General features: G+C 59.1%; 1 protein-coding gene and 1 long non-coding RNA gene across 2 annotated transcripts in view; one reads left to right on the top strand and one right to left on the bottom strand.

The window, feature by feature from the left end:
- Positions 1-29: 29 nt before the first annotated feature.
- On the top strand, positions 30-3,760 carry LOC138917055 (uncharacterized). The gene is made up of 3 exons (XR_011424460.1): positions 30-2,185; positions 2,881-3,032; positions 3,112-3,760. It is a non-coding gene; the product is annotated as an uncharacterized lncRNA (long non-coding RNA).
- Positions 3,761-4,719: 959 nt separating this feature from the next.
- Positions 4,720-23,515, bottom strand: part of FOXK1 (forkhead box K1) — a 67,745-nt gene continuing 48,949 nt past the window's right edge. The window contains exons 3-9 of the mRNA XM_005598584.4: positions 19,251-19,407; positions 18,580-18,726; positions 17,783-17,976; positions 14,940-15,106; positions 14,556-14,840; positions 13,471-13,695; positions 4,720-12,847 (exon numbers count right to left, since the gene is read on the bottom strand). Of these exons, the coding sequence (XP_005598641.3) occupies positions 12,570-12,847; positions 13,471-13,695; positions 14,556-14,840; positions 14,940-15,106; positions 17,783-17,976; positions 18,580-18,726; positions 19,251-19,407 (1,453 nt within the window). The 3' untranslated portion in view covers positions 4,720-12,569. The remainder of the gene's footprint in view (positions 12,848-13,470; positions 13,696-14,555; positions 14,841-14,939; positions 15,107-17,782; positions 17,977-18,579; positions 18,727-19,250; positions 19,408-23,515) is intronic.

The following is a 23,515-nucleotide window of genomic DNA, read 5'->3' as shown; positions in this document are numbered from 1 at the left end:
TGCCAGCCCACGTGCCTCTAGCCCCTCCCACAGGCTGTACCAGCTGCTTTAAAGCTCCTGCTCTGCCCGCGCCGTGCCCGCAGGCCGTCGGGGTCTGCTTCACAGCCCGGGGTGCCGCAGGCCCGGGGAGGACGGTGAACGTCCGGTAACTCTAGAAGCTGGCCGGCCGCAGCACGTCCGCCCTGCAGGCTGCGCGGGGACGCGGGCGGTGACCGTCCCGCTGACCAGCGCGGCCCAGCCTAACTCAGCGGGGTCCTAGGAGGAAGCCTCCCAGGGCCTGAGCCAGGAGAGCCCGGAGGGAGGCGGACAGGGGTGCGGAGGGGTGGGCCTCGGACTGGGAGCGCCTGGAGGCTGCTGCCTGTGGCTTCTGCCGCCCAGGGAGCCTGGTGTCTGGGGCGGGATAGAGAAGGGATGGGCTGGGGCCATCAGTGGTCCAGGGGAGAGGGGGAGGCTGTGAAACTGGTAAACAGTTAGCCATGGATGATTTGGGTTTTTTCTTTTTTGCAATTACAGCTTTTAGCTGCTTAACCCACTCATTGTTAACTGTGCTGCTTAGGCAATATGCCATCTGGCTCCCACTAGGCTCCTACAGACAACATCTCCCTGGCCACCTGAGTCGCCATAGTAATGGGTGTTTGAGATGTTTTCCAGGAATTAGGACCCCTTGTCCAGTTCAGGCTGGTTGAGACCACCAACCCATCAACCGGGCCCACACAGGTGCCTGATAAGTGACCTTTTGCTGTCAAGAGGCTATAAACTCCACTGTCAGATCATGCCAACGCCATCATTTTGTGAGCATGTGTCCCACGTAGAGGCAGGAGGTCTGACCTTGCTTGTGCAGCTCATCAATTACCTCACTCCTTCTGCCTCTGGTCATCTATCTCCACATTTCAGACCACCTTGCGCCCCATCCCATAAATATCCCTGAGTCCCTATTTTCGAGGAGGCAGATTTGAGACTCGTTCTCTCGCTTCCTCACATGGCTGCCTTGTGATTAAACCCTCTCTCTGCTGCAGTCTTGTCGTCTTGGTGTGTGGCTTTCTGGGTGGCGGGCAAAAACGAACCTGGTTCTGGAACAGTTGCCGAGCTAGGTCAAGGCCACGAGGATGGAGAAGCAGGCAGATTCAGCCACCGCTCCGGGCTAGGGTTTGTAGGACCTGGAGAGCGATGGCTTTGGGGGCTGGAGGAGGAATGGGAAATGCAAGGCAGCAGCGGTTTCTGCCTCACCGGGTGCTGCCACGCACTTGGCCCTGGGGCAGGACAGGACTGGGAGGTCTGTGGAGGTGGTTAGTGGACAAGCAGTGACGAGTCCCTAGCTGTGTGAGGCAGTGCTTTAGGTTCTGGGAAGAGTGAACGGGGACGGCCAAGTCCCTGCCGTCACGGAATTTACAGTCAACAAGGACGACAGGTATCAAGTATACAAACTTACACACAAGCCTGTCGTGGTAGATGCTGTGGAAGAAAACGGAGCAGTGCAGTGGGAGAGCTGGGTGTTCAATGGATGGGTGGGCCAGGGCGGCCTCGGAGGGACAGAGAAGACACCTGAATGGAGGACAGGAGGGTGAACGGAGGGAGCACGGGCCAGGCACCCGTCTGTAGGAATTCCAGACTTGGTGGTTCTGAGATGCCCTTCAGGTGCCCAAGTGGAGATGTTGAGGGCGACTGGTGCTGAGGATGAAGAGATGGGGGCCAGCGGTGGTGAGCGAGGCCGGGACGGTGCTGCTGCCCAGGGAGCTTGTGGAATGAGGTCCCCCCCACCCAACCCTTGAGCCGCAGGGTAAAGAGGAAAGGAACCGACAAGGGCAGCTGGCTCCCGGCAGTCTCCATGGAGAGCCTGCACGCAAAGCACTGGACGCCCATGATCTCTAACTGGGGGACGCTCTCAGCAGAGTTTTATTACTACCATTTGAAGGGTGAGTTGACTGAAGCTAAAAAAGTGGTTAAGGTGCCCAAAGTCACTCACCTGTAAGCTGAGGAGGGAACTGAGCCGGCAGGTGGACTCCAGGTCAAAGCCTGCGGCCACTCTGTCCACGGCCTGCTGAGGATGGCCAGAGGAGTGGGAAGAAACCTAGGAGAAGCTTTCTAGCTTCAGACCCGAGTGGTGTTCCAGAGGCCGGGACGCAGAGGCCGGGCGAGGTCGGCACTGAGTCAGCCGGCGGCCGGCCAGGAGACGGAAGGCACTCAGGTATTTTATTAGAAGCTTCCACGTAAAGAACTGTCAACCAAGTATCAAAGAACTGAGAGGGAGCAGGGAGAGCAGCTGCTCCTAACAGTGAGGGGACAGGGGGAGGAGGGTGGAGCCTGGCAGAGGGGTCCCACCGAGCTGACTCGACCCTGGAGGAGGCACAAGGTGGCCGGCCCTGTTGGGCCGGAAGTTCGACTGCAGTCCACCACTGTGGCCAGAACACCTGCGGACGGAAGTCTCCAGGAGCAGGAAGCATCCTCCTGCCTGCCGGTCCCCTCGAGCGCCCGTGTCGCGTGGGCTGGCCTGACAGGGAGGGGCTGGCAGAGCAGAGATGGGTCTACAGAGCGCCAGCCCCAGAGTCACGCTGCAGAGCAGAGGAGGTCGGGGCTGAAGCTACCACAGCGGCTGAACGACGACAGGCGGTTTTTGGTGGGAGTTTGCTGGTTTACTTGAGCCACCGAGTACGAATCAAATTCCAAGCGACTGCATTTAGACCTAGGAAATGGGAGGCCCGGAAGGGAGTTCCAACATGGGTTTCAGAGCTGAAAAGGAAGTCTTTATTAAGGTGAAAGGTCCAGCAAGTGCACAAATCTTAAATGAACTCCGTGTTCCACGCTTCTCTAACTCGGGTGTGCTGGTCAACGGGTAGCTGGCTCTCCTGGAAGGAGGGTGATTTATACGTTTGACAATTTCAGGGATGCAACACTCCGGCAATGGCTGGTTTCAGGCGGCCGACGTGCTGTCACTGGACAGAGCTGGGAGGAGACTGGCGGCGGCAGCAGTCTGCCCACCAGATAAATGGACGGGAGTCACCCGGAGAGCACAGGTGACCAACCGTCGGATGGCAGTAAGTGAGGAATGGAGTACTTAGTACCTTTGTTTTTAATGTAATTTATTAAAATTTTAATAATGGCTTTGTTTAACAGCTGGCTCACAAAATTCCTGAGGATTTCGCAAGCTGCTCTCGTGAGCTGGCTCCAGCACACCACTGCTGTGAACCGTGCGGCCACGGCCAGGATTGGAGAGGGGACGTTGCCAGCTTCCCCTGCGCCTTGTGCCCCCTCCAGTCAGCAGCCCCCTCCCCTGCCGGAGGTAACCGCCAGCCTCGCTTCGAGCAGCCTCGGTTGGTTTGGCCTCTTTACAGTTCATACAAATAGAAGCCAGAGTGGCCGCCTCTGCCGGCTCTTCCCGCGGCCTCAGGCCCGTGAGCGCCGTCCGGGCTGTGGTGCCGGAGCGGTTCTCGTATGGCCGTGTCCGGGGCCGTGAAGGCCAGCGTGCAGATCCCACAGTTTATCCGCTCCACTGTGGATGAATATGCGGTTTGTTTCCCAAGCCTGGGCAACGATGAACACAGCTGCGATGCACGTCTGCCTTTTGGTGGGGACACGCATGTGCTTCGCTCTGGTGCATTCCCAGCTTCACAGGGCGGCTCCACTTTTCCTGAGAACCCAACTGTGGGCGAGGGACCATTCTCTCTCTCTCTCTCCCGCCCCACTCACGCCCCTAGTGCTGTCACCAAGGGTAACATTTGACTGTTTCTTACAAAAGTTACATTTGTATAAAATGTTATTTTCAGGTCTTGCTGGTGAGAAATGGTTGTCTTAATCAAAAACAAAACTAAACATTTAAAAAAGATGCTAACTAGCCACTGTAGCTCCCGAAACTCGCTATTCTCACTCTTGCTGGCTATTTGGCTATAAGATCGCAAACTATGAGGCATCCGTGGTGTGTTCAGGCTCACAGGTGGCCTCTTCCGGCGGAGGGGGAGGGATGTGAAGGGCAGTGAGGACGAGGGCCAGCCTCGTGATGGCGGGTGAGTCCCGTGGCTCAATGAGGTGACGGGTCACACGCACAAACACTACAGGACCTTGACGGAAGATGTGCTTGTGACAAACACCACTGTCATTCAGTCCCAGTCAGAGGTCGTCTGCAGCAGAAACGCACAGGCGTTCGCACGGTGACCTGCTTATAAACCCGCGGGCACCTAAGAGGAGGACCTGACATGCACCATGTCACTCAATCCATGGGACGCTCTGTGAGGCGGGCTGCCCGTTGTGCAGACGCAGAAACGCAGCTTCCTGCAGGTCAGGGTGCCCCCGGCTGGACTTAGACCCCAGGTCTGTCTGACCCCCGGGTCCAGGCCCGGCCCCCTCTGCTCAGCTGCCTCCCCGTCCCGCTCAGCGCCGAGAATCAGCAAGGCCGCCATGCACATCCCCACAGGAGCCAGGGGAGGCGCCACTGGTCCCCACTGTGTCCGGGCTGACGTGAGCTGTGTGCACGTCCCTGGAGCTGCGAACACTCAGATGCAGGGGACTCAGGGGAAACGGCCGTGCCCCACGGCTCGAGTCTTCGTCAGGTGCTTGTCCCCTGGCGTGGGGCAACCGAGGACAAATGGGAGAGAGCACATCTCCCCTGACATCGGCCCCTGGGCAGGCGCCCCCACTCCAGGGGGTAGAGTGTCCAGGCCGTCCACCTGTCCACCCGTCCGTCTGTCCCTCAGCAGCCACTCACAAGGACCACACAGAGCCCCGGGGTCATTTCTGTAATATATAATTTTATTTCTGGTTATAGAAACAAATGCTAAGAGGAGAAACAAAACTTCCCCATCCACATACAACAGTTTAATAGATAAAAGAACAGTTAAAAGAAATGAAAAACAAAAAGTAGAAATTTTAAACTTTGTTATAGCTTTGAAACATTAACGTCTGATACAATTAGAAATCACATTCAGATCTCAAACTTTAAAAAAAAAAAAGTATGGCTCCTTACGAACAAATACTGTATCCCGCTTGAAGTGGAGACGCAGGCCGGCCAGCTTCTCCGCGTGGCTCCCGCCACCGTGCAGGGCTGGTCATGGTCCTTCCTGGTTTCCCGCCGACCAGATGTCACTCACAGGAGGTGAAACACCGCAAGGTGACATGACCTGAACTTCACCCCCAACGCGCTAGGACCTCAGGTCCCACTTCATCGGATACCGCTGCTTTTTAAAGCACTGATTATTAAACATATTGTGAAAAACACTTTAGACAGCCACTGTAAAAAAAATACACACTCACACGCACATACACACACACCCCCCTAACGACACCCACCCCCCAAAGTATCTTTACAGAAGATCTATCGCTCGGGTAAGAAAGAAGGAATCTCAGTACGGGGTTTAACGCCCTCATGGGCGCCGAGCTACGGGGAATCGGCGGGAGACGCAGGGCTCGCGGGTCTGAACGCGGCCGAGGCTAGTGAGGATCGGGGACGAGACTTCTCTTTCTCCTCCCCGACCCCCCGGCCTGAAACAGAACCCAAACCGTGTAAATTAAGGTACACGAGGATCGAGAAAGCTTTTCTTGAAAGGAAGGAGGGAAAGGGCCAAACTTAAAATGTGTGGTTTTCAATCCCATTTTTACTGATTAAAGAAACCCCAAAACCTGGACCGGTTAACCCGGAAATTTAGAGGCTAAGAGCTTACGAGGCCACAGGCACAGTTTAACATCCTTTAGGCCAGTTAACTTCATTTAGGGAAAAAAAATCCGTTTCAGAGTCACGGGCCTCGTTCTAGCTCAGCCAACACGGCGGGAAGTCGGGGCACAGGTCCCGTTGCCCCTCGGGACGCCGGGGGACAACTCAGAAGAGCAGGTCCTATTACTTGGGGTGAGAACATTCTTCGCGTAAGCAGCACACAATCATTTCACAACGCCGGGCCATTTACACGTTAATCCAGGGCATGTCGCAGGTCCAAACAGCTACATCCCTCTGCAGCCTGGCCTCCCCTGCACTTTTCACTGTTTCTGACACAGAGCAAACCATCAATAAATATTTGGATTAATCAAATGAGCAAACTATTCCAGAAAAAGATTCCCAAATAAATAATAAAAAGCCAGAACTCTGCCAATTCTATTTTGACTCTGAAAGTAAGTGGGTTGGGGCAAAAGGTGAGCGAGTAAACTCCGCCACCTCGGGAAGCGAACGGGCAGGGGACGAAAACCTGGAGGACGTGACCTGAAGATGCCCCGGGCCCTGGGCCTGCGCAGCGCGCGCTCAGCCGGTCAAGCAAAGCAAAGAACCGGTGTGCCGCCTCTCCCTGGCCCCAGTTGTCTTCTCAGGACACTGTCCCAAGTGCTACCAGAAGGACGAGCAGGTGCAAAGAACGATGGGAATCCTTCGAGTGGGGTTTCTCTCTGGAGAGAAAGAAAGACGCACAGACATAAAGTGGCTGCTTCCTTGACTGCTTTCTGGAATGCCGAGCAGCCCACACCAGCCAGGAGGATGAGGAAAAGGAACTAAAGAGGCCCGAGGCTACTGAGTCAAAGAAGGGCTTTCATTTCAGTGCTGCGTGAGGATGCCTCGCAAATGATGGTCCCCGGAGCAGGGGGCAAGGGGCAGGGGGCAGGCAGAGGGGCAGGGGACTGCTCAGTCGCCCCCAGCGGGTTAGGCAGCAGGAGGGCCTCCTGTCACCAGGGAGGACGCCTCTCAGGGCAGGAGCCGGGCTGGTTGTCCACACGCGAGTCTGCCCTCCCATGGGCAGCTGGTGCAGACATTGGCCCCGACGTGATGGAGGCACAGTGAGGCTCGTCAGACAGAAACGGCTCCCACCTCGCCCTCTGGTCAGTGTCCAGGTGTCCTGGAGAACCTTCTCATTGCCCCGGGGAAGCCAGCGCAGCCTCTCAACAGGCAGCACCGCTGGCTATGCCCGGGGCCTGGCCCGGCCCCTCCACGGGGACCTTCTCCCAGGACGTGGCTCCAGAGGCAGGTTGAGGAACGTCCTCCAGCAACAGAGCTGAGCTGCAGCCTGAGCCCGGGAAAGGGGGGCTGAGTCTGGGCCAGCGACGCCCCACACAGACTGCGGCCATCTGAAGGGTAGAGAGGCAGCTTGGCCAGCGACCGCTCCTTCTGCCCTGTACACAGTCAGTGAACAGACCTCTCTTTCATTTCAGTTCCAACCAATGCTCACGGGGTATCGCAACATCCCACTGCTCCAAGCAGCTGGGATGCCCGGGCTCGGGCAAGAGGGCGGGCAGAGGAAGCAACAGATCCACGCAACACGGGCGTCTCCAGGAGGAGCCCTCACACCAACCGAGCTGGGACACGCCCAGCTGCCGGCCCGGGGCAGACCAGCCACAGGCAGAGGGCGCCACCACGGGGCCGGGCCCAGCCCGCCAGCCTGCAGAGCAGCGATGCCAGGCTGACAGCAAAGATAGCAGCTTCTGGTAGTAAAAGAAAACCGGGGAGTAGCTGTCGTGCCCCCCCGCCCCCAGCAAGGTCAGTACGAGCACGGATGGAAGTAACCGTGTCCTGGACACGAACAAACTCTAATGCAGAGAACAAGGCCTCGAGACAGGAACTTATAAAATGAAGGGAACTTATAAAATCCGGGAAAATCGTTTGAAAACAATGGACAGAAACTGGGTGACATTCAGCCCTCACCTCCAAGAGCCTCCCTCCGTGTGAGGGTCCCATCCAAGGGGCAATCCTATCTTCATAGCAGCACATTTGAATAATTTAAATCGCTCTCATTAAATAATATTGCTTCTAGGCAGAGGTATGAAGAGGGGGCTTGCGAGCTGCGGTGGGGACACGTAACTTTCACTTTCACTGTAACCAAAACTAGGAGTGCGGTGGCCGGTCGCACGGGCTGGCGCAGCTGTGTGGCCACGCCGCGGACGGAGCTCCGTGTGGCCGCTGCGGCTCTCTGCGCCGGCAGAGTCTCGCGCTCACTTTTTGGTAACTCACCTACAACAAGTAGTGCACTGTTTACTCAGCACGGAAACGCGCGCAGCGGCCACCCTGCGGCCCGTGCTCGGGGAGCTGGTCTCTCGGAGGGGGAGGAGGTGTGGACCCCGAGACGGCGACAGTCCCTCCTCCCGGACAGGGCCCTCGAGGGCAAAGCAGAATCTGAGGCTTTGGAGAAAAGCAGCTCCTTCGCCCGCACCAGCCGCGCTCGGTTTTGCTCCGAACGCTCCGGGGAGAACCCTCTCCAGGACGTTCTCTAACACTGCCCCACATTCAACTCAGCTTTCGTTTCTCCAAATGAGGTCTGCTGTCTGTCTCTGTAGAGTAAGAAACTGACTCCAAGCAAAAGCGGGCTTCCCCGTGAGGACTCTGGGCTGCAGTGAAGGGCTGGCTGTCTACAGAGGCTCGGGCACCATGGGTGCGGGGGCGATCGCTCCTCTGGAGGGTCCGTGCGGATCCCCGGTCCAAGGAAGGAAGGTGAGCGACGCCTGGGATCTCAGACCAACCTCCCCCCCAGGACCGCGAGCACAGGCCAGGCAGCAGGAGGCTCGGCCGGAGCCTTGGCCGTGGTGAAGCTCCACCAGGGCCACTCCCTCCCAGCTCGAGAATCACGGAATACTCATTTCAGCAACTCAGAAATCCGTTCCTGCCTTTTTTATTTGGCTTGGTTCTTAAATGGAAAAAAGAAAACAAACAGCAATCCCAGATGTGAACCAACCAGACCCGAGAGGGAAACCAATAGGTTGTGGCCTGAGCACGTGCCTGCCTGCGGGACTCGGTCCCCCAGCACCGGCCTGGCGCCTCTTGGCACAGTGGCCCGGGCGCCCCAGAGTGTCAGCGGAGCGAGTCTGAGGACCGCGTCCCAGGACCAGGGGCCGGTCTGGCACATACCTGTTTTCAAGTTGTGATTTTAAAGGAAGGGGGCAGAGGGAAAGTCCACTTGAGCCCCTCACAGGCCCTACATCACTGACCCTCGGCCCTCCACAGGGGCCAACGTGACCCTGGACGGCTTCCGCAGAGAAAGAAAGGCAGACGGTTGACAACCGGGCACCACGACCCAACCCCGCTCCCCTGGCCTGGGTTCTGTCTCCTGCACTGCTCTGTTCGCTGCTCCGTTCGCTGCTCCGTTCGCTGCTCCGTGCGACACTGGCCGAGGTCTGACGTCAACACAGCAGAAAGTGCCACGGAGCCAAGGGCAGTCCTAGCAGCTAGCGAGCCCTTGGGTACAATGCTTCTCACTTCCAACATTACACTAAATTGTCTTGGTGGGAAATGCTCAACTAACTAAAAATAGTTATTTTGTGACTTCCTTTCTATGCAGAGCGTGCTTTTCTGCGTTTGGTGCTGGTGAAAGTGCTGACGGGTCAAGCAGGAGGCAGACCGGGAACCTGGACGGAGAGGGAGCAGCCGCCAGCACGGGCTGAGCACGCTGTGTCAGGACGGAGGCAGGCCCGGCCCACCGCCAGCATCTCTCGGCCTGGCTGATCTCATCACGCAGACCTGAGCCCTAGGTGACCAGAGAGGAGGTCTCGGACCCCTGAGGCTGCAGCGACACTAGCATCATGCCAGGCTGAGTTATTTCTGCTTCTCCCCACCGCGGCTGGAGTCAGCCCAACCTCTACAATCGACGCTGTGGCAGATCACAGGCCACTGGACTCTGATGGCCGCAGTTCACTGGTCACTTCCGGTCTGGCACTCCCACTTCCGGGGGCGAGTTTAGAGGGAGACCATCACTTGGCTGGCCCTGAGGGTGGCAGGCGACCTTCCTGGCTGCGATGTGCGTCTGTCTCGGGCACTGGCTATTCCTGTGCCTTTGCCTACCTGTCCCCAGACAAGTTCTGGCACAAGCCAGGCATGCCGTCTGGTCAGATGACCAAAACCCCATCCAGACGCTCAGTGCTGGTGAACCAAGTGGCGGCTCCCCCAAGGCTGAGCCCTCCCCTGCTTGCCTTGAGCTGCCCCATGGGGCCCCTTCTCAGTCCCAGCAGGAACTGACAAGGCACAAGCTCTCCACGTGGCAGAATGCCACCCATCGACATTCTGTCCTCCTGGTTCCATGCGTCCGCCTCTCTACTCCCTGCTCCCTGAACCACTGCCTGTGCGGTGGGAGCATCGCTGAAGACGGACAGAACCCAGAGCATCTCGGGAGTCAGGAAAGCAGAGGGCCAGAGCCAGACTGACCATAGAGAGAAAGGAGAGGCAAAGAGCTGACACTACTCTGTGGCCAAGTGTCCTGTGCTTGTTCTCTGCAGATGCCGCCGCTGTCTCAAGGAGGCAAACCTGACGGTCCCCAAGTAAACACAATCACCCCCTGAAGGAGCCACGTGCAGCCCTGGGAACGAGTGACTGCAGCGGGCAGGGAAAGAAGCAACGGGGACCCGGAGGCTGTCGGCGCACGTGGGCTGCCTCGGCCCAACTCACTCATTCTCTCTCCCAGCCACGCACACACCAGACCCTCAGGAAGAAAGTTTACATAAGGTAACAGAAAACGTCAACGTGGAATGAGCGTGACTTCTCATCACCAGCAGGGTGACCACACCCGAGGACGGCCCACCTCGCTGTGACACCCCCTGCCCAGCTCTCTGCAACCTCACCGAGGGCGACAGGCACACGCGTCACAAAAGAGCTTATTTCCCACTGAGGGTTTAGTGCCATAGAAACAACTGGTTCGGGGCTGAAAGAAAACCAGAACAGTATTTCCCTGGTCCAGGCAGGAGGAGAGCTGGTGTGGGGGGGGCTGAGTGACTGATGGTGGGGGCAGCGCCTGGGGACAACCGGGGCAGCATGACGGAGCTCCTCACATCCGCCTGGCCTCTGAATACCTCTAGCTGTAGCCGGGTCACGCTCGGCACGTGTGCCCAGTCTTGCCTGCACTGCCTCGAAATCCTGTTCAAGGTTCCCTCGCCTCCTGAGCCAGCTCTGTGCAGCCAGGCCCTGGCCTGGGGAGGCCGTCTGCTCTTCCTCTGGGGGGCGTCAAGGGAGCGGTGGCTCGCTCGGGGGCACCACCATCAGGGCTCAGGGAAGAGCAAGCAGCTTTGCTGGTAGGAGACTAATGCTGAGGACAGGCTATTTCTAAGGAGACGAGCATTGCCCCTGGGACTTCCGGAGCTCCGGGCAGAGCCTGCTGTTGTTTGTAGCTGTGTCCACCGCCAGGAGAACCAACGCCGGGGTGTGCAGCCAAGTGTAAAGTCACTTTTCAGAGACGCACTTACCATTTCCTGAGAATGTTCTCGAGAGAAGCTAAAGGACTAATTCTGACCCGCAAACTGGGCTACAGGCCAGCCAGCTCAGGCTCGCTTCCTGCTCTGGTGGTGATGGCGCAGAGTGCACAGGGCGTCTGCAGGTGCAGGGGTCCCTTCTTGGGGGGGCTGCTGCCACTTGCCTGGAGTTGCCACCCTCGACTCTCACCATGTCACAGCGAGACCCACTGAGTCAGCAAGGGCTGGGCTCACGGAGGGGTGGCCCGCCCCAGCTGCTGCAGATGACCCCAGAGCCCCAGGGCTGTGGGCAGAAGAGATGGTTCCGACTGACACAGGAGGTGACTCTGGGGTGGTGAAGAAAGCTTGGGGAGAAGAGCGGTGTGAACGGCTGGCGCTCAGCGCTGCGTGTCCCATGGTGTCCGCCAGCACCAGGACCACAGGGGACACAGGCTTCGCCCTTTGCTGTTTTCAGAGCAACACATGTGTGAACGTCCTCCCATTGGGCCGGCAACCTCCTCCCACCTCGAGCCCCGGGGGCCCGATTTCCCGAGGCCACGCGGTCCAGGCGCGGCCAGCGGCGCTGCAGTCTCTCGACTCTCTTTCATCCAAACTTCTGCCTCGAGGCCCGATCCAGGAAGCCATCCATCTTTCTTGAAGTTAACAGACAAGGCAGCAGACTTACTCTCCCGGGGGATTAATGCCAGCGAGCAGCCCAGACACCCGCAGTTGTCAACCGTCTACAGGAGAAAACCTCAGAAACAGGTGATCCCGTCTGTGTTTGTCTCAGATGACGATTAAGCCTGAATTCCACGTTTCAACAAAACAAGCAAGGCCCGAGGTCTGACGCCAAACCAGACCCCACGTCCACCCCTACCCCCCCATTAATGCAGATACTTTGTGTCACTGGCTGGAAGAAGAGGCCCCAGAACAGTCCGGAGTCGGCAGTTCTTGCCCTTCTCTTCTGTCGCCCACTCCCACCCAACACAGACAGGATGTGCCCCACCCCGGCCTCGCCCTCGGAGGGCCGGTGTGTCCGCGGCTGCGTTTCTGTCCGGTCCTCCAGGGCGAAGGCTGCTTGGAAGCCTGGCTCCTGCTCGTGGCCGGTCTGCCGGGGACACGTTCCTTGAGACGCTGAGCTGCCCTTCTCCCCACGCCCTTGACACAGGCCTGGAGGAAGGCGGTGCTGAGGGCGGAGGAGACAGAAACAAACAACTCCCAGAATCATACAATCAGCTGTCTGAACTGGTTTATGTGTTTTCAGTGAACCATAGCAGGGGCAGGAGAGAGAGTGACAAGGAGGATCAGTGTGTCAGGCGCAGGCAGACGGAGGTCGTCCTGGCCGTTTGGCACCGTGCTTCAGCTTTCTCGGAACGGTCCCCGAGTGGCAGCGATGGCAGCATCACGGTTCAGCTCCAGAATTCCTTAGGGCGTGTGTCCCACTCCTCCTACAGCAGGCGCCTTCACTCCCCGGTTCCGGGCCCCTGCGGGCCGGCAGCTGTGATCACCCCGGCCTGTGCGGTCACAGTCCCGAGGGGCTCCTCCACTCGGGACCTTTTGACCTCAGGCTCCCCAGTGGAAGAGGCAGAGGTGGTGGCGGTGGCTGTGGTGGTTGGGGTGGCGGTGGTGGTGGCCGCTGCCACTGCCGGCTCCTCGGGCCCCACCTCACACACCCGGGTGACCACCACCGGAGTGGACGAACTGGCTTGGGCCGCGAGGAGCTGCAGGGGGCTCGTGAGGGCTAGGAAGGGAGGAAAAAGAGATTTACGTTGGGAAACCGCGTAGGACCGGCATCGACTTGTTCTGAATACAGGCCACAATCGCTCCCCAAGGACTAAATCCATGACACAGGAAGCTGGCTCCCAGCACACCTGGCACCGCTGCGTAAAGCTGGCCAGAAGCCCCTGGGCGCCCGCCCCTCGCCAGCTCCCACCCCAGCTGGCCTTCCTTCCGTGGCTGTGTCTCCCGTGCGCCACGCCCTCCCTGACCCCGGCCTGCTCTCCACCCGCGGGGCCTCCGTCCCTGATCTCCTCCCGCTGTTGCTTGTGTGTGTGGATCCCTCTAGACGTCCCGAGGGCTCCAGCCTCACCTCCCGCCCAGCGACTGGGAACGGAGACCCACCCACTTGAAACGATGCCCACAGTCCCTCCCGGGACTCTGAGGCCTCTTTTACCTCCCCTGTGGCCTCTCGTCTCATCCTGTGGTGTCAGCCCTGGGCCTGGGGACTTTCCTTTCTCCTCAGAGCATCACAGTGCCTGGTGGGCGCTCAACAAACTGACTGACCCACTGGATTAACGGGAAAAACATCCTCACGTTGCACTGACTACGGACTGAACCACGGGTTGAGGTCGGGCGGGGCCTCACCGTAAGTGCTGCCGGCTAAGCTATTCGTGGGGACGGCGTGCTTGCCGTTCTGAGTCACGGCCCGGACCGGAAGATGGTGCTGCCCGATGGTCACCGGTGTGGCTGGCTGAAGAATGGTAACCGTGTGTCCGGGGACCCCGGGGGCCATCTGGCTAGCCACCGTCTGGATCACTCGGCTGGCAGCAGGGATGGTGGCAAACGCAATGGTGGGTTTCTCTTCCAAGCCTAGAGGAAGAAAGCGTGTGAGACCCCACTCTGCCTCAGCCACCGTTCAGGTCCACTCACGCCTCAGTGCTACATCCGCTGGGGGGAAAGGGGACCTTGGTTTTTAAGCATCAACACTGGGAAAAACACTGGCTCTCAAAAGAAAGATCCCACTGACAAAATATAGTTTGAAACAAGAGAAAAATGATTAATACAGTTTTAGAGAACCACGTAAATACCTTGAACCTTTAACCAACCCACATTTACCCTAAGGAAGAAAACGTATTATCTGGAAGCAAACGATCTGCATGTGGAGCCACAGCTCAGTTTTCTCTCGGCGACATACACTTGTCACGAGGACAGCATTAAAAGGGGAAATCACTGCCAAGATCGCCAACAGTGGGCAGTAAGATGCAGGAGACGCTGCCCAATTCAGAAGAGCTCCTGCCTTCACAGGGTCTTCGACAGTTCTGGGTGCGTTTTCAGTGTTTACTCCATCAATTCCCTGGGATCCAGATTTCTAACTTAGGAATTTGCAACTATTTTTTACTTAAAGTGGTTTCTAAGGACTCCTCCCTGGGGGCTTGAGAGGAATCACCCTCCCCAAACTGGGGCAGCCCCCAGCCTAACTCCACGGGATGCGGGGCTCTGCGCACTGGAGCTGCTGTTGCACAGAGGATAATCAGCGCCGATTCAAAGGACACGCCCCCCCGGAAAACAGGCAGCAGGAGGGAGAGGGAGCAGCTGAGGGCCATCGGCCCCCAGAGACGGCCTGTGTCCCCACACCCGGGCTCCAGAGCCCCGTGGCCCAGGCTGACAGCTCTCCTTTCTGGAGGCCAATGGCCACACAGTCCCAGTTGGGCCCCGCACGGCTCCGTTACCTCTCGCCTCACTGCCCAGGTCCAACACGGCTGTGCCCGCCGCCTCGTGGGCACCCCCTGCCGGGGCCTGGCTGGCGAGGATGTATCCGTTGGCAGAGCTGGCAGAGGTGGTGACCACCCTGAGCATGGTCACAGGGGGGGCCTGCTGCACGACGTGGATGGCGTGGCCAGAGGGCTGCTGTGCCGTCACTATGGAAGCTGGCATGTAGGCGACGGGCTTGGCCACTAAACTGGGTGGTCGGGGAGGCACGGCCATGATCACGGGCTGGGCGCTGACGGGGGAGCCTGCAGAGAAGGAGTGCGACCACTGAGCACCGGCCTGCGCCCATCCAGCGCCCGAGTCTGAGTCGGCCACGCGGGGCCAAAGGCCAGAACCCTGCTTACCGGGTGCGCTCTGGGAATACCGATACTCGGGGACAGACGCTAGCTTTGACCCAAAGTCAGGGTCGTGAGGAATGGGCGAGCCCTCCCGAGACAGGCACTCTGGGGTCTGCAGGCCACTAGAACGAGGGGACATTAGCCCAGGGTGAGTGGGTGAGGCTGGAGCGCTCCTAAAGAAAGGGAGAGAAAGCACGCGGTGGTGAGCACAGAGGCCAGGAAACGGAAGGGCTCAGCAACCCTCGGATGCCCTTACCCCACATCCGCGGGCTGCCCTTGCTCGACTTCTCCTGAGGCTCCTCTCTGTCCTCAGGAGGGGTTTCCAACACTAACATTCCCACAGTGACAGCCGACACACGTCGCGTCGCCCCAGCAGACGGACCCCGGTAAACGGGAGAAGGCTGCGTTACCTGCGGCCTCCCAGCAAAGCCACACTCGAGAGCATTCGCCTCCTGAAGGGACCAGCCGGTCTCCCAGGAGAGCGACTCGGTCTCCTATGTTCAAAACAAGCTTCTGCAGGACGAGCACAAACCCCCCCAGGATAAATCTATCCCTCAGAGAGCAAGGAGCGCTCTGGGAGCACAGGTGCACATCCTGCCCGAGTAACCACCCGGAAGCCTGATGCTTCCGTCACCACTGGACCTAAACACGGCATCCTCGTCCAGCTCCCGACAGGGAGCGTGAGCCCGGCACCGGCTGCGCAGCGTCGAGACGCACAGTCCCGCAAACAGAACCAGCTCTCAGGGCACTGTCAAAGATGCACGAGTAACACAGGGACACACAGTCACCCTGCACCGCCGAACAGAGATGGGGTCAACACAGACCAACAGAGGCAGGGAGCCGGTGCCGCCCAGACGCAGCTGGGGGACGGGGTCTTCCTTTTGCTTTATGACCAGTGCTCCAGCGCCCCCGTGCAGGGCACGCCGTCTCCCTCCGCTGGCCCTGGGGCTGCAGAGTCCCTGGTCTCCACGCAGAGACCAGAGACCGGCTCCCTCTGCCCTCCTGGGCTCTGGGTCTCACCTACTGCTCCCCTGACCTGTCCGCTCGCACGTCTGCCTCTACCCAGGCCTCCAGTCCCTGTCTGCTTGTCCCGATGCTCAAATGAGCAGCGAACAGCTCACTGCCCAGTCCTGGACTCCGGGACGGCCCTAATGCTCACCCCAGGACTTCAACGCCTGTCAGTGCCTCTCTCATCGGGCTTTGCTCTACCGAACTGGTCCTGTGTCTTACCCACCTCCTGCTCCCAACACACGCACCCCCACCGTCTTGACCCAAATGAATCCAGGCTCTGGAGACCAGACAGTCCCTGTGCCCCTGAGGACACAGCCCGCTCCCGAGCTTCGGCGACACGTTCTGCTGGCCTGAGGTTTCCTTCTCCATTCCTCCTTGCAAATTCTACGAAGCACCAGATGGGAGCCCCCAGCTCCAAGGGGCTGTGACGAGGGGCCCACCTTGTGCTCCTTACAGACACTCCATACAGACACTCCTCGCACACAAAGCGAGCCCCGGGGCCTATTCCCCAATAGCGGACGGGCTGGTCTGCAAGGGAAAAACGGTGTTGGTCACTGGTATGGGGTGAACTGTGTCCCCACAAAGACACGTTGGGGCCCCAAGCTCCAGTGCCCCAGGAGGGGACCTTCTTTGGAAAGAGGGTCATTACCGAGGTGATCAAGTCAGATGAAGTCAGTAGGGTGGGCCCTAATTCAGTGACTGGTGTCCTCATAAAAACGGGAGATTTGGACAAAGAGACACGCACAGGGCGAACGCCACGAGAAGTGGGAGCAGAGGTTGGGGTGATGCCCTGACAAGCCACAGGACTCCAAAGACTGCCAGCAAGCCCCAGAGGCGAGGACAGAGGCCGGGAGCACACTAGCCCTCGCAGCCTCCAGAGGGAACCGGCCGCCACCTCGAACTCAGACTTCTGGCTCCAGAACCGCAAGAGAAACATCTGTCACTTAAGCCACCAAATTCGTGGTACTTTGTCACTGCAGCCCTAGCAAACTGACAGTTTAATGAAACTTCTCTCCACGTTCCTGTTGAAGTAACATGGTGTTCTGGAAAATCTGAGCCCAGCGGAAAGATTCCAAGTGATGTTAAAGCGCTGTCTGGATTCCTATCTTACCGACAGGACCACTCCACCTGTGTTCTGGTCTCTGCTTTGATTAGAAACTGAGGATCACCCCACAGACCCCGCTCCAGAAGTTAATTCCCGACCATTTGAGCGGCCTTTCACGTCATCATGTCTGAAATCCAACTGCAAGGTGGACGCTTCAGGTGCCACTGTTTCCCTCCAGGCAGAAGCATTTCTGCACCTCTTTCCATCTCCTCGCCCACCTGCTCCCCGAGATCGGGGACCTTGGCAAGACCACTGGGCCTCTCCAGTCCCGGCCAGACCTCGCTGGCCACGACTGACAGGAGCAGGAGGGGCCTTGACCAGCGGGCAGCTGGTGCTGCTGGCGACGGGGAGGCTGCTCGGCCCCACGTGGGGGCAGGCGGGGGCCACACCCCAACATCAGCTTTCTGCATGACAAAGGGACACCCTCCGCCTGTCCCTTCCCAGACACACACCCCGTCAGGGAAGAGGACGGCTATGCAGGGGGTCCCTCGGACCCTCCGACAGAGTGTGTGCTTCCACGAGCATCGCTGCGAACCATAACCCATCCGACTCCTCCCTGACTTTGGATTCCATTCCCACCGCCACACGCACGTTGACAGCCTCTCACAGCCCTTCTGGGACAGAGCTCGCTGTGCTCAAAAAACGTGGCAAGGGTTCGAAGTGCCAAAGCTACTGCTGTGAACGTGGAGGCTGGGGAGCCGGGCCTCCGACTGAGGAGCAGACAGGGGCTCACCTGGACGACAGAGGCCCAAAGGGGGTGCGGAAGCAGGAGACGCCCCTCTGCCTGCGCTTCCGGAAGGCCTGTTCCACGAGCTTGGCTTCTGAGGCAGGGTCTATTCGCCAGAACGACCCCTTCCCGGGCTCCTCCTGGGAGCGCGGGACTTTAATAAAGTAACGGTTCAGAGAGAGGTTGTGTCGGATAGAATTCTGCAGGCAAGCGGAGAGAGGCACCGATTATTAGCAAATCAGAAAACAAACCCGAACCCGCCCCAAATCTGAACGCAACGGACGCAAGACTGAAGGTGACCACGGAGGCTGCTCATGGCAGCAAGGGCTCTCGGAGGGTGGCGAGGTGGCTGTGCTTTACTGGGGACGTGCAAAGGCACAGTGGTCATTCTTCCTATCAGAGCTCAGCACAGTCTACAGCACGCTGAGTTCAACACTTGCATTGAATCAACTAGCAAATGGGAACACTAACTACAGAGAAAACAAATGGGCACGATAGACATCAGTGAGCCTCACACAGAAAGAGGTCTCACGATCCTGTCAAACGCGAAACACACAGTCTCCACATGTGGACTTCCACCCGTGAATGACGTGGACACTGTCTCCACGTCAGCATAATACTGTAATGCACAGCAAGCTGCAGACGGATCACTCTTCCCACTTCTGGCTGTGGGGCGGTTGCAGCTGTCTTTAGCTACCCGGCAGCACACCACGGAAAACACCCCATGCCCCTCTGTCCTCTTAAAGGAAGGGACGCGCCTGCTGCTCCCCGCCCTCGGAGCCGGTCTCGGGGCGCGGCCTCACCTGCCAGCCCTTGTCGGCCGTTCGGTAGTAAGGGTAATGCCTGGTGATGTGCGCGTAGATCCCGCTGAGTGTCAGCTGCCTGTCCTGCGCCGAGGAGATGGCCTGCACAATGAGCTGCGCGTACGAGTACGGCGGCTTCGACTCATCCTGGGGAGAGAGCGCCCGACGACCGGCGTCAGCTCGAGGCCAGTCCACCCACAGGCCACCTCCTGATGCAGAAAACCCTCCCACGGGGACGAGAGATTAATCGTACGTCTCCTTGAATTGGCCCCGGGACGGCCATGTGCCTGCACTACTCCAGGAATGGCCGCTTCTGCCTCGTGGGAAGCACGAATCAGGTTTTCATCGTAATTTAATTCTGAAATTTCTTACCTCCCCGACAAACTGATTTAAAAACAGTTAGATGGGCATGAACTAAGACACAAGGTTTCAGGGGAAAACCTGTCATTCTTCTCGAAGACTATAATTAAAACTCTCTGAACCGTTCTGTCCCCAGCAGACGCAGAGGAGCAATGGGAGGGAGGCGGAGAGCGGGATGGGCGACTGTCCCGTCCAGGAGGGGGAGGTCCCCCCAGGTGCAGCTCATCTCCACGCCTGCCACGCTCGCTGGAGTCCCGGCTCTGCCCCACACCCGGTCCCCACTCGACCCAGTGTGCTGCGAGGGCTGAGACCTTGGGGCTGTCCCCTCCGGACGTGTCTGCCTGCTGCTCCGAGGCGGCCTTCGCGGCGAACTCTGCTGCCAGCTGCAGGTCCGAGGTCACGTTCTGCACAAAGCGGTAGCCGGAGGACCCTGCTCCACGTGGACTGGCCGGGCAGGAGTTGGGAACACTGCAGAGAGAAAGGACACGTCCTCAGTTCATGACCCTGAAGAGAGAGCTTCACGGAGGACAGGTCTCAGGACCTACCTGCACGATGCGGGGGCCAGAGCAACACACGACACTCCTCTCTTCTACGTCATCATGACACCGCGCCGACCTTACAAGGACGGACCAGGTGCACCCAGATAACGAGAATTACAGTGTCCACGACCAAGGCTGGGACAAGGGCCATCTCTGCTCGCAGCAGGGAGCTGGGGCCCTGCCGGGCAGGTCGCACTGCAGCCGGGCGGCCACCCCTCCCGGCCGCACACTCCTGTCGCGGCTGCTGTGGAGCGCCCACTCGGCCACACGATGGCGCCGTGACAGCAGGCGGGGCAGCGGGGACAGAGCCAGCTCTGTGCCTGCTGGAGGCAAGCAGCCCGGGGTGGGGGGGCCCCCTTCCACTGCGACGGCTCACGCGCCCTCGTCTCTCTCCCGGCTGCAGTGACAACCCACAGGAGAAAGTGCACCCACAGGCGTGGGCTGGAGACATCCACAGCTCCTTCCTCGGGGCTCCCAGGTCCCGGGCCTCAGCCCGTGGGGTCTCTGCCTCCACCCCAGCCCCGGCTCAGCTCCCCAGCACGGTGGCCCGTTTCCTCTGTCAGCAAGCTTCTCCAACCACATCAAAACTCGATTCTGAAAATTCACCCTACTACAAAATACTCAGAGAAAACCAGCGGAAGCCCTCGAGGGGGTCACAGAGCCAGGTCAGAGGCCCTGCCGGGAGCTGACCGGCGCCCGGGCTCCCTCGCCTCCCGCGGAACCACGGGTCCCCCTCCTGCCACGTTCCCCAAGAGTGCCGAGGTCAGCCTGCCTGCGTCACACCTCCCTACAGTCGGGGACAGGGTGGGGGAACAGAGGCCCCGCCTCCATGAGAGTGCCCCCAGCCGGAAGCCCCCAGAAGGCCAGAGTCCTCTCACACTTCACGCACTCCTGCTTCCACCCGGCTCTGTCCGCGTCCCCCGCCTGGACACTGTCCAAATAGCAAGACGCTCTCAAGTCCCCACAACTCATGCTCAAGCTACACCCCCTGTGCCCCTTTCTGGACACATGCACGGGGCCCCTTCCTCCTCTCGTAGGCCGAGGATGGCAGCCACTGGTTGACATGCTGGTCCCCTCTGACGGGGGACCGTCTGTGGCACATAGGAGGCGCTCAAGAAATAGTCACTGAAGGCAGCAAGGGCCGAACGGGAAAACAGAACACCGACTGAGAGGAACCTGGCAGTTGGTCTTAACGATAAACTCAGCTACGGGTCCCCACCCCTGCTCAGCAGTGAGCCCGCGTGAGCCGCCGAGCATCGGAGGGCTCTGGCCTGGGGACGCCTGTGCTCCCTCCGCCAGGCTCCTTCCACAGGGCGGGAGGAAGGGAGGCCTGTGAGCACAGAAACTTTAATCGACAGCCATCAAAGAGCCTGTCAGGGGCAGGAAACGGAACAGAGGCAGCTTTTTCTGAATTTAACTGAAGCAAATATACAAAACCCAAGCATTTAAAGGCAGGTGGGAGGGGCCAGAAAGGACCTTAGCAGGAACCTGTTCACACATTCAAAACAAGGCTTTTCAAACGCACCCACTCGGGACCAAACGCCAGGCACTGGGACGAGGCTGCAGTACAGGGGGCGCCCAAGGCTGCCACGAGGGCTTGTCCCGAGGACGCCAGGCTGCAGAATGCGCCAGCACAACAGCAGCCCTGTCCACCCACTCAACTTCCAGACACTCAACGCCCTTCTGGACTCAACCACAAATAAACTGCAACACCACGCCTGACTCGGGGCCACAGGGGCCGAGAACCATCCCCAGAAACACACAACCTCCCAGAGACGGAGGGGGAAGGCCCTGGTGTGTGTGGAGACGGGGGTGCAGGGCTTGTCGGGGAAACTGTCGAGTCCAGCCAGGTGCCGGCGGGCTGTGACCTGCGTGGGACTGACGGCGCCGGTACTGTGCGGGCGACAGATGACCCCTTCCGGGCACAGGCACCGGCGCCTGCTGTGCGTCCCAAGTGGAGATTTTGTCAAAGACGACAGAAAACTGACATCCAAGCCTTGGAAGGCAAAATCCAGAGAACAGGCTGCCGCCCCCCCCAGCCTGATGTCACGTGGGAATAACACACGGGCTCGGAAAGCTGGCTCACAGACATGCAGAGGGGCGGGGGCCTCTGTACCACTTTCCACCGTGGGCGCCTCGTGCTGACCATCCGTCTCTGCTGAAGCTCGGCAGGGACAGGACAGTCACGGCCCGTGACCCCCAGAGCCTGCCTAGTGGGCCTGTCCTGGGGGAGCGATGTCTGCACACAGGGCCTCTCCGGCCTCAGAGCAGCCAGCTTCCCCATAACCCCATCCAGCCATCCCCTGGGCTGTGCCCGGACCCCGGTGCCCAGACGGCACACCTCCCTCGGGGGAAGGAGGAGAGCTCCCTGCCTTGTAAGCAGAAGGTCTTCGTGTTGGAAAACGCACAGCCGGGCCTGGGGGGCGGGCGGAGGGACGGGGCATCAGGGCTCGAAGGCAAGGCCCCACCCCGGAAACGGACCAGGACACTCGGTGTCCAACACCACAGTTTTATCCTTCTCCTGGGAAAACTCCTGACAATTAGGAAAACCGGGAAAAGCCTCACAGTACAAACACACACACGTCTATCTCTGGAGGGGACGGAGAGAGAAGACAGGCTGGGACGCTCCTGGGAGGCCAGGCTTCACGTGAGGAAACGGAGAATTCTGCTCACTGCGGGGTCGGGGTCCCCACTGCCCAGGTGGGGGGTCAGAATTCGGGGACGCGGCAGAGCAGCAGAGGCCGAACAGCCACGCCCACCAGATGTCGCAGGAACAACCGCCCGTTCTTCCTGACTTGAGATTAAAAGTGGAAAAGCGGCTGAACGTGCACTTCAGACCAGGAGTCACTGATTCCTCCCCTTTTATGGAAAGGCAATTCCTAAGTCGTTTCCGCTTCAGGCGAGAAAGACTTTAAGGTCATGAGTGGCGACTGCTTGCGATCGGCCCATCCTGCCAGCGGCTGCTCCAGATTTGGGCTGTTGTCCTGCCAGGACAAATCCGTGACAGCCCAGGCCTAGAACGTGACTTCTGGGACGGGCCAAGACGCAGCTGGCAGTAAGACTGCAGCCTATGTTTACAACACTGTAAAGAAGCAACAGCCTGGCGGGAGAAAGCGTTCCCAGGTCCTACTACAACGGCAAGAATGCAAGCGGACAAAACAAACCTGACAAAACGCCCAAGCCCACCGCCGGGCCAGCCAGTCTGTCCCTGGAGCCTTTTCCATGACCCCCAGATTGCCCCCGGCCCCCGCTGGGCCCTCGACAGCCCGCTCAGACCCCCTGCTGGCCTGGCTCTGCCCTGGGATGGGAGCAGGACCCTGAAGGTGTCCTGGGGCCACAGGACAACAGATGGGTGAGCCTCTGGTCACCTCCCTCCCACGCCGGCGCCCGGAATGCGGACCTCACAGCCTGAAATGGAGTGGGAATGGGGGTCTGCCCAGGCACGGGGGCTGACGTCTGTGAGACGTGGCCTGGTCCCCTCCCCGCCCCACTCCCAGGTCTCACCACAGAGCCGTGGGGCCTGCCTCTGCAGGGGACCAAGGGGAGGTGCCGGGGGAACAGGTCAGGGGCAAGTCCACACCCTGGACAGCGGGGCCCCAGCAAGGCTGCTGGGGGAGGGTTTCTATGCTTTCGCACCTCCGCCTTTTTTGGGGGGTGTTACGGAGATTTTAATGAGATCATTAATTTTCAGTTGAAAAATATAATTAGCTCCTTAATGGGATGGCAGTTGAGCTGACTTTTTGAGAGACTTTTCAGGCTGAAGATTATACTCTTGATGACGACACAGAGATAAATAGTATTTCTGTTTTTCATCAACGCCTTTTGAATTTCTTTTGAAAATCAAGATCTTTTTATTCTAGAAAATGAATGCCTCAGTTAAAGTACACAGACTTTCTTATTCGAAAGGCCGTTTTCGTGAACTTACGGGCTCACCTCATAGCTTTCCCCAGTTTTACTGAAGAACGTAGGACCTCATCTTAAACACGAGCAGCCAGCCGGACACACAGCCACACGCAGCCCCGAGGAGCCGACCCGGG

The sequence above is a fragment of the Equus caballus genome, chromosome 13, assembly GCF_041296265.1.
Source record: "Equus caballus isolate H_3958 breed thoroughbred chromosome 13, TB-T2T, whole genome shotgun sequence".
NCBI lineage: Eukaryota > Metazoa > Chordata > Mammalia > Perissodactyla > Equidae > Equus > Equus caballus.
This window is presented reverse-complemented; position numbering and strand designations above follow the sequence as displayed.